The 10061-nt window shown below is 56.8% G+C and overlaps 1 protein-coding gene across 1 annotated transcript; it reads right to left on the reverse strand.

Annotated features, from left to right (window-relative positions):
* Nucleotides 1-5885: 5885 nt before the first annotated feature.
* On the reverse strand, nt 5886-8125 carry MTFP1 (mitochondrial fission process 1; the record flags this gene model as incomplete). Its single annotated transcript, XM_080718001.1, has 4 exons — nt 5886-5958; nt 6939-7171; nt 7377-7504; nt 8059-8125. The coding sequence occupies 4 exons, from the start codon at nt 8123-8125 to the stop codon at nt 5886-5888; spliced, it is 501 nt and encodes a 166-aa protein (XP_080574127.1).
* Between the last annotated feature and the right edge of the window lie 1936 nt (nt 8126-10061).

Consider the following 10061-nt stretch of genomic DNA (forward strand, 5'->3'; position numbering starts at 1 on the left):
AGGTCCTGTGTAGAAGATGATTAGTGTGAGCTTCCTGTGATTCCACCTGGCCTGGGGGCACATGCCTGGAATCCCAGACCTTGGGAGGCTGAGACAGGAGGATCACGGGTCCGCGGCCAGCCTCAGCAATTTAGCGAGGCTTTCAGCAACCTAGTGAGACCTTGTTTCAAACTAAAAGGATCTGAGGGCTCACTCAGTGGTAGCAAGTAAGGAAGGTCGGCGATTCCTGGGTGCGCAAGACACGGAGACTACCCGGGCCGGTTTCAGCACCTCGGACAGGGCAGCGTTGCGGTGGGGCTCCCAGGCCACCCAGCCCCTAGCATTCTGGCAGTGGCTTCCTCCTGGGAGCCTCAGCCACAAAAGCCAGATAGAAAGGCGGCAGCTGCCCCAGGCTGTGTCTCACTGGCGCTTGGCTTCTCCCATCCACACGCTCAGCTCACGCTTACCTTTTCCCTTGGCAACTCACGGCTTACATTTTAAGCAATTAAAGGCTCATCTCTGGCTCTGGCTGCTGCCTGGTATGTATATATAAAATAATCAAAGCTTTCCCTTGGCAAGGGTTCTCTACACACCAGACACGGTGCCCAGCGCTTGTGGGCTTTGACCTGTCCCCTCGCCATCCCTGAGGCCACTATTGGGTATCACGGGTGCTGGGTGGCGTGTTCTGATCCTGGCTCCGCGCGGCCTTAGGCTCCTGCACTCCCTGTCTCTGAGCACGCGTCCCTCTGCTCAGTTGCCACAGAGGAGCCCTGACACATGATGCTACCTACCCGAGCCAGCCATGGTGCTGCAAGCCTGTGAGCCTTGAAAGGCTGAGAGAGAGGACGCAAGTTCAAGGTCAACTTCAGCAACTTAGCAAGAACCTGCTTCCAAATAAGACACTAAGAAAGGGCTGAGTGGCCAGGCGTGGGGACACATACTTGTAATCCTGGTACTTGAGAGGCCGAGACAGGAGGATCACAGGTTCTAAGCCCGCCTCAGCTACTTGATGGCCCTCTGCAACTTAGGCTCTGTTTCAAAATAAGGAACAAAAAATAGGGCTGGGGGTATAACTCAAAGGTAGAATGTTCCTGGGTTCAATCCCCAGTACCACAATAAGTAAATAAATATATAAAAATGAAAATAGAGCTGGAGCCGGGCGTGGGGACACATGCTTGTAATCCCAGCATTTGAAAGGATAAGAAAGGAGGATTGTGATTCGTAGACAGCCTCAGCTACTTAGTGAGGCCCTTTGCAACTCAGTGAGACCCTGTTTCAAAATAAAGAATAAAAAATAGGGCTGGGGGTATAGCTCAGAGATAGAAGCCCCTGGGTTCCATCCCTAGTACCAGAAAAAAAAAAAAAAATAGGCTGGAGGTGCAGCTTGGAGGTAGAATGCTCCTGGGCTCAATCTCAGTATGAAAGAAAGGAAGAAAGGAAGAAAGGAAGGAAGAAAGAAAAGGAAAAAAGAAAAAGCTGGGCATGGTGGCACATACCTATACTCCCAGTACTTGGGAGGCTGAGATAAGAGGATCACAGGTTCAAAGCCAGCCTCAGCAACTCAGTGAGACTTGCATCATGAGTTTAGCAAGACCCTGTTTCCAAATAAAAAATAAAATAGAACTGGGGGTAGAGCTCAGAGGTAGAATGCCCCTGTGTTCAATCCCTAGCACCAGAAAGCAAGCAAGCAAGAAAGAAAGACAGACAATCACTGTCCACCACTTACAAGTCTTCTTAATTAGCCTAGAGAAGGCTGGGCAGGAAGCCGGCCTCACTTCCTCACAGGCAAGCCTGTGGCACAGGTGAGCTGGGCCAAGCCACACACGCCCGCACCTCTGCCCCCAGCCTGCAGAGCCTCCTGATTTGAGGCTGCAGTGTCCTCCTCGGCCACACTGGATCGACTAAGGACAGTGGGACTTAATGCTGCGTGGTGGACTCCCGTGCCCCCTGCAGGGGGCTGATAACGGCGGCTCCATCACAGAGGGCTGTTATGGAGGCTTCACGGCACAGTGCCTGGTCAGAGCCTGGCGCGTGCTCAGGGCGCCGTCCGCGTTCTCTGTGGGTGTCACGTACGACTCTTATCCCTGGGGAGAGATGGACGCCACGATGCAGGGGTCTGTGGGTCCACGGGGCGGTTACCATCGGAGCTGGACCGAGCCTGGAGACGGCGCTCCTGGCAGTGGCATGGTCCACGCAGGGATGGGGGCCAATGTGCAGAGCACACCCAGAGAGTGGCAAGGAGTCGGGCACCGTGCGGGTGCAGGCATGTGTCACGGTGAGAGGTGAGACTATCAAAGCTGGTGGCTCTGGACGCCAGGCCCGGGTGTTCACACTGGGTCCTGAGGCCATTGGGAGCCACGGAAGGTTTCAGGACAAAGGAGAGACTTGGGGAGATTCAGCCACCAGCACAATCAGATCGGAAAATGGCCGTTCAGGTGCTGAGTTCTGAAGTGGTTCTGGGCTGTGTGTTCATACCCATAAGAGCACAGCAGCCATTTTGGACAACTGTCCAATTATTTCCTCTGGATAAATTCTTAGGAGCAGAATTCCTGAACCATATACTTGTAATTCATTCTCTCTAGATTAACCATCAGATGGAACAGTCCAGTTATTCCCCTTGGGGTGGATAGCCTTTGCCACAATAATAATAGCCAGTGTTGCCAGGCGCGGCGGCGCACGCCTGTAATCCCAGTACTTGGGAGGCTGAGACAGGAGGATCTCCGGTTCGAAGCCAGACTCCGTAGCTTAGTGAGGCTCTCAGCAACTTAGTGAGACCCTGTTTCCAAATAAAACATAAAAAATAGGTCTGGAGGTGGAACCCAGAGGTAGAAGGCTTCTGGATTCCCTACCCAGTAACACACACACACACACACACAACACACACACACACACACACACAGCCACAGCACATGAAGAGCTTAGGACTGGGCCTTCTGCCACTAGAAGCAGTTCTCTAAGAAATGTTACCAATGGCTGGGCATGGTGGCGCACACCTGTAATCCCAGTCCCTGGGAGGCTGAGGCAGGGAGACAGCAAGTTCGAGTCCAGCTTCAGCAACTTAGTGAGGCTGTCATCAACCTAGTGAGACCCTGTTTCCAAATAAAAAATAAAATAGAGCTGGGGTGTAGTTCAGATTTAGAATGCCCCTGGTTCCAATCCCCAATACCATAAAGAATGCATGAAAAAAGGAATGAATGAATAAATAAATAATTAATAAGTAGATGTTATCAGCGACCAGTTTGAAGCAGCCAATGTGGGGCCCGTTGGGACGTGCCACCCCCTTGTGGCAGTTATGGGCATTGCATGGTGACCTCTCGGCAGGCATTACCCCACCGTGGATGGAACCCAGAGGCATTCTACCTCTGAGCCACACTCCACCCCTTGCCCTATTTTTTATTCTTTATTTTGAAACAGAGTCTCACTAAGTTGTGAAAGGCCTCACTCAGTAGCTGAGGCTGGCTGCAGACCTGCAATGCTCCTGTCTCAGCCTCCCAAGCACTGGGATTGCAGCCGCGTGCCTCCGCGCACCGTGTACCGGCTGCAGTTTGAGGCAGCCTCGACACATACCGGGTAAGGAGCACGATGTGTTCTGTTTGCTGGAAATAACATTTCACAGTGTGCCAATGAGGCCACGGTGAAAATGAACAAGTCAGGAGCCCCTGGTGCGGGGAAGCCAGCGCCGCACGCTGGCAGCACCGGCTGCCCCGGCCCCACCAACCCAGGAGGTGGGTAGATACAGCCCCTCCCTCTGCCCAGACATAAAAGCTGAAGATGTGAGAAGGCAGAGGCCAACCACTCTTTTTCTTTTTTGTAATGGACCTTGAACCCAGGGGCTTGTATCTCTGAGCTATTCCTCCAGCTTTCTATTTTTATTTTGAAACAATAATGTTTCAGGACTTAATGTTTTATGTCTTGATGGGTTGCTAAAGGTCTTCCTAAATTTCTAAGGCTGTTCTCAAACCTGTGATCCTCCTGTCTCAGCCTCCTAAGTACTAAAATTAAAGGTGTGTACCACCACACTCAACTCCCCCCAGCACTATTTAATTTTTTTATTTTAGCTTTTTTTTTTTTTTGGTGGTACTGGGGGTGGAACCCAGAGGCTTTCTACCTCCGGGCTATATTTCCAGTCCTATTTTATACTTTATTTGGAAACAGGGTCTCACTAAGTTGCTGAGAGCCTCACTAAGTAGCTGAGGCTGGCTTCGAACCTGTGTGATCCTCCTGTCTCAGCCTCCCAAGCGCTGGGATTACAAGCATGTGCCACCATGCCCGGCTCTATTTTTTTTATTTTAAAACAGAGTCTCAGGCTGGGCATGGTGGCGCAAGCTTGTAATCCCAGCATTCGGGAGGCTGAGACCAGAGAATCGTGGTTCGTGGCTAGCCTCAGCTACTTAGTGAGGCCCTTCACAACTCAGTGAGACCCTATTTCAAAATAAAAAATAGGGCAAGGGGTATAGCTCGGAGGTCAAGTGCCTCTGGGTTCCATCTCCAGACCCGCAAAAAAAAAAAAAATTAAAAAAAAAAAAAGCCGGGCGTGGTGGCTCACGCTTGTAATCCCTGTGCCTGGGAGGCGGAGACAGGATTGGGCTGGTTGGAAGCCAGCCCTACTGGCTTAAGAGACCCTGTTTCCAAAAATAAAAAAGTATAAAATAGGTCTGGGAGTGTAGCCCAGAGGTAGAAGGGCTTCAGGAACCCCAGTACCACCAAAAAATAAAATAAAATAAATAAAATAAATAAATAAATAAAATAAACAAACAAACAGAAAAAAACACCAGAGTCTCAGGCTGGGCAAGGTGGCGCACGCTTGTATTCCTAGCATTTGGAAGGCTGAGACAGGAGGATAGTGGTTTGCAGCCAGTCTCAGCTACATAGTGAGGCCCTTTGCAACTCATTGAGACCCTGTTTCAAAAATAAATAATTAAAAAATAGGGCTGGGTGTGTAGATTGGAGGTAGAATGCCCCTGGGTTCCATCCCCAGTACCGCAAAAAAAAAAAAAAAAAAAAAAGGGTCTCACTAGGTTGCCAAGGGTCTTGCTAAGTTGCTGAGGTTAGCCTCAAACCTGCGACCCTTCTGTCTAAGCCTCCCAAGGACTGAGATTACAGGGATGCTGACCAACCACCTTTTAAATTGTCCAGCACAGAATCCAGCCTTCTTGTCATGGCTGTCAGGGCCCCTGATGATCCAGACGACACCCACGCCCCTCACCACAACACCCTTCTCGCCTCCCACCCAAGTCTTCATTTCAGCCATTCTGTGGCTGGGGTTCCCGGGCGCTGGGGCTGGCTCTGGTGCCTCCTGACCGGCTGAGCTTGCGCCCCGACCCCCTCAGATGCTCCCTGCCTTGGGCTGCGCCTCCTCCTGCGGGCCCAGGAAGCCCTCCCATCCCAGCCCGCTCAGCCCCAGCTCGGCTCCCCCAGGGAGAAGAAGCCGAGAAGAAAGGTCCACTTCTTGAGGATTTATTGGGCCTGGGGAAGGGGCTGCCCTGCCTTCCCGGGGGTGCCCAGCGGCGGGCTGGCCGGAGAGCCTGTCCTGAGCTGTCCTGGCCGCCGCACTCGTGTGTGTCTCCCTGAGTATCGTGCCATGCAGCCACGCCGCCATGGTGCGACGGCCACGCGCTGGGATTCCTGGTACCCGGCCTGCCAGCTGGGCTGGAGCACGTCCCTCGCCGTCTATGGGCCTCAGCCTTCTCCTCCGGAGGATGTAACTTTCCCACCCAGCTCCACTCCGCTCCGCTCCATAGAGCCATGCAAGCGGACGGGGTGCAGGTCCCGCCCCTGGGGGGGCTCTCTGCAGCTACCACTCCCTAGGCCTTCTTCTGGAAGCTTCCATTCAGCTCAAGTCCACTCAGGTGCCAGGCAGCCACTCCCCGGCAGCGGTGGGCCGGCCCACAGGAGCCAGCGCGGGGTCAGGAGGAGCTGGGCTTCCCCACTGACGGATAGAGCTTGCGCAGGCTGGAGTCCAGCAGGAAGTCCACCGACCTGGGGGGGTGAGCAGGGGGCCAGGGTTAGGGAGGGACACCCAGGTGGAGACCCGCCTCACGGCGCTCCTCACACCCTGCGCCACTCGGGAAACCACATCCAAACGCCGCGGAAAATAGCCATTTGACGTTTTCATCTGGAGAAACTGAGGCAAAGAGAGGGTGAAGGCCTGGCTGTAGGCCTCAAGTCAGTTATCCGCCCCCCAGGAGACTCCGCCTCCCGCTCCGAGGAGTTGATCTCGCTGGGCTGACACCCATGGCCCAAGCCCAGCCAATCACAAAAGGGGAGCTGGCCAGTATGGATGGACCAATGAGACAGCCTTCCTTGGGATTTTTGTAATCACTACTAAAAAGCTTCCCATGGGAGCCGGGCATGGCCGCACCTGCCTGTGATCCCAGTACCAGGGAGGCTGAAAGAGAGAGCACAGGTGGCCTCAGCAATTTAGCAAGACCCTGTTTCAAAATAAATAGAGCTAAGGGTGTACTCAGAGGTACAGTGCCCCTGGGTTCAGTCGCCAGGGTGAAGGGGGGTGATGGGGCTGATCAAGCTGCTGGAGGCCGTCTCTGGGCCCAGGAGCGGAGCCCACAGGGTGTGCGGTGGGGGCGGTGGGGAGAGGGGCAGATTCCCAGTGACATAATGTGGTGCCTACATCTAGCCATATCTGAAAGCAACCCAACCCTGGACTTCTACTCTTCTCTGACTTGACTAATTTGGTACGAGTCTGGTTTCTGTGACTCCTGCCACCCCGAATGCCTCACTCCCCTGCCTCTGATTGTCTGGAAACACCCGACTTCCCTTCTGGGAATCTGCCTGTCCTGTGTCTTGGACCCTCAAGGCACCCTCCTTCCTTTAGTGCCAGCCAGGTCAAATAGCAAAGGGTGCGGGGTCCCTTCCAGCCCGGAGCCCAGGGGTCCTGCCTCTGGGGACTGCTCTGTGCCCCGGGGGGCCCAGCCCCGTCCGTCTGGGGCGGAGCCACGCACCTGTCGATGGGGTGGATGATGACGGGGATGGTCAGCAGCCCGAGCGCGGTGGTGGTCCACTTGCGGGCGGCCAGTGGCCAGCGCGTGGCAGTGCCCAGGACGTAGAGTGAGGCGGCACACACACGGTTGATGGTGAAGCCCGGGATGGCCACGGAGGCCAGGGCCTGCCACACGAACGTGTCGACCACGGCCACGGCCACCCGGGTGCTGCGGCCTGCTTCAGGGCTGGACACCTGCTGGGTACAGGCACACTTAGTCCAACCCTGCCAAGGAGCGGGAGGCTGGACGGCAGGCGAAGTGGCCATGAGGGCAGCATTAGAGCAGAAAGAACTGGCCCTAGTGAGGGCTCTGGACTAGCCCACTCAGGCCGCAGAGCGGCCACTTTCAGGGATGCGGAGGGCAGGGGCGCCAGGGGCCGGGGTGGGCCCCGACACTCACCTCTCCCGCCTTTCTGCCTTTGTCCACGGCATCGGCCAGCACGTAGGAGCTGGACACCCCGTAGCTCAGCCATACCACAGCGGCGGGCACCAGGGAGCGGAAAGCCTCCCCCACCTCGTTGGCGTAGCCTGGAGAGGGGACAGTTCATCCTCAGGCCCGGGGCGGCTCCACGCGGGGGCGCTGGAGACACCTGGCTGCAGACCGGGCCGCCGAGCGCCCGGGCGACCTCGGGCAGCGGCTGGACCTGGGGTCCGGTTCCCGGCCGGGCGGGCCGGGCGGCTCCAGCGGGTGGGAGGCCGGGTGGGTGCGGGTGGCCGGGCCTGCGCTGGACGGGCAGAGGCTGCCCAGTCCCCACGCGAGCCCTCTCGGTCCCGATGGAGAGGTCCTCAGGTCGAGCCATTTTTGCAGGGGGAGCCGGGGTGGCAGAGAGCCGTGGGGCGCGCGGGGAGGGCAGCCCGCTCGGCCTCCGGCCGCCGTCCAGGACCGCTGACCAGCAGCGGCCCGAGGGCCGCGCTGACCTCCCCGCCGCGTGACCTTGGCAAGTCCCTCGCCCTCTCTGCGCCCCAGGGTCCGGCCCAGGCAGGACGAGAGCCGAGACGCCCCCGCCTCCAGCAGACCCGGACCCCCACCCCCAGCCCAGCCCAGCCCCGCTCCCTCCCGCCTGGCCGTGCCCGCCGCTCACCCAGGTATCGGACCCACGTGTCCCGGTAGAGGTCGCGCTGGGCGCCCGGCGGCCGCGGCTCCGACATGGCCCCGCCGGCTGCACGGTCTCCGCGGCGCCGCCACCTGCGCCCCCGCCGCAGGGCAGGTGGACGTGTGCCGCCCGCAGGGAGCGTCTGCAAACTGCCCCGCGCGCCCGCCCCCAGGCTCGGGCTGGCCGACGGTGGGGCGCCCCCAGCTGGAGCAAGCCCCTCCCGGCACTGGCCGCGGCCTTCTGGAGCCCAGGGGCTGGGGCTCCAGCCTGGGAGTCCACGGCCCGGCCCACCCGGGTGGGTGCAAGATTGATTATAAGTCATCACTGGCCGACTATCAGCCGGGACACTCGCTGAGGACTCTAGGGGGCCTCCTCTCCCCTCTCCCCTCTCCCCTCTCCCCTCTCTCCTCTCTCCTCTCTCTCCCTCCCCCCCCCTCTCTCTTTGGTGGTAATGGGGTTCCTGGAAACCCTTCTATCTCAGGGTTACACTCCCAGACCTATTTTATATTTTATTTGGAAACAGGGTCTCTTAAGCGCAATCCTCCTGTCTCTGCCTCCCAAGCTCGGGGATTACAAGCGTGCGCCACCACCCCCGGCGGCTTATTCTCTTAAACTCCCCCCAAGCTTGAGGAAACGGGCCTGGAGGAGGTGGTCCCCGCCACGCAGCTGCCCAGCGGGAAGCTGGGATCTGAATCTGGACGGTGGGCTTCGGATGCGGTGATCTTAAGGTGAGCTCGGTAGAGAAGACTGGGTTACCTGGGTGTGGGGGCACATGCCTGTAATCCTAATACTTGGGAGGCAGATACAGGAGAGTTGCAGGTTCAAGGCCAGCCTGAGCAACTTAGCAAGATCCTATTTCAAAAAAAAAAAAAAAAAATACAGGGCCGGGAGTGGTGGGCACGCTTGTAATACCAGCTTTCGGGAGGCTGAGACAGGAGGATCACCGTTTGCGGACAGCCTCAGCTGCTTAGTGGCACCCTTTGCAACTCAGTGAGCCCCTGTTTCAAAATAAAGAATAAAAATAGGGTTGGGGGTGTAGCTCAGGGGTAGACTGTCTCCGGGTTCAATCCCCAGTGGCAGGCAGTCCGACTTCAGGGAGGGGGCAAAGGGGTCGAATGGAGAGGCGGCTGCCCCTACTTTGGAGTCCCTTCCTGGCAGTTGCCATGTTTAGTTTTTAAGCACTCCTATCTTACTGGATCAGTGCCCCTGGACTGAGGCTCTCAGGGTCAGGAGGTTGGCTGAATGAATGAATGAGGCCAGGGGGACAGGGCTGGGGTCAGCCCTCCAGGAGGGGAGGAACAGGAGTCCTGGGTGCTAGCCCTTACAATAGAGTGGACCCTTTCTCTGCTTGGTCCTCAGGTGACCCATGTGACTCTGGGAATGCCTGGGGGAGGAGCAGGCCAAGGGCGCTATTGGACAGGCCATCCTCAGTTCAAATCCCCCATCCGTCTGTTAGCTGGTGTCCTCTCCAACCCCAGTGCCCCCATCTTTAAAAAGTGAAAGTCGCCAATACTTACCAAGAACTGACGTGTGTGTGTGTGTGGGGGGGGGTACTGGGGATGAAACCCAGAGGCTTTCTACCTCCAGCTATACTCCCAGACCTATTTTATAATTTATTTGGAAACAGGGTCTCACTAAGTTGCTGAGAGCCTCACTCAGTAGCTGAGGCTGGCTTCGAACCTGCGTGATCCTCCTGTCTCAGCCTCCCAAGCGCTGGGATTACACGTGTGCGCCACCACGCCCAGCACCAGACTGTCTTCTAAGCGCTTTCTTTGCCCTTGTTATTCTCTTAAGGCTTGCAGCCACCCAAGACACGGGGATTTTGCATGGTACCTAGCATTCATGTATTAAGTATCAGCTGGTATGAGCCGGGTGTGTTGGTGCACGCCTGCAATCCCAGTACTTAGGAGGATTGCAGGTTTGGGGCCAGCCTCAGCAATTTAGCAAGCCCCTTCTTCAAGATAATAAGGTTTGGGGGTGTAGCTCAGAGG

This window comes from Muscardinus avellanarius (assembly GCF_963383645.1).
Source record: "Muscardinus avellanarius genome assembly, chromosome: 21".
In the NCBI taxonomy this organism is placed as follows: domain Eukaryota; kingdom Metazoa; phylum Chordata; class Mammalia; order Rodentia; family Gliridae; genus Muscardinus; species Muscardinus avellanarius.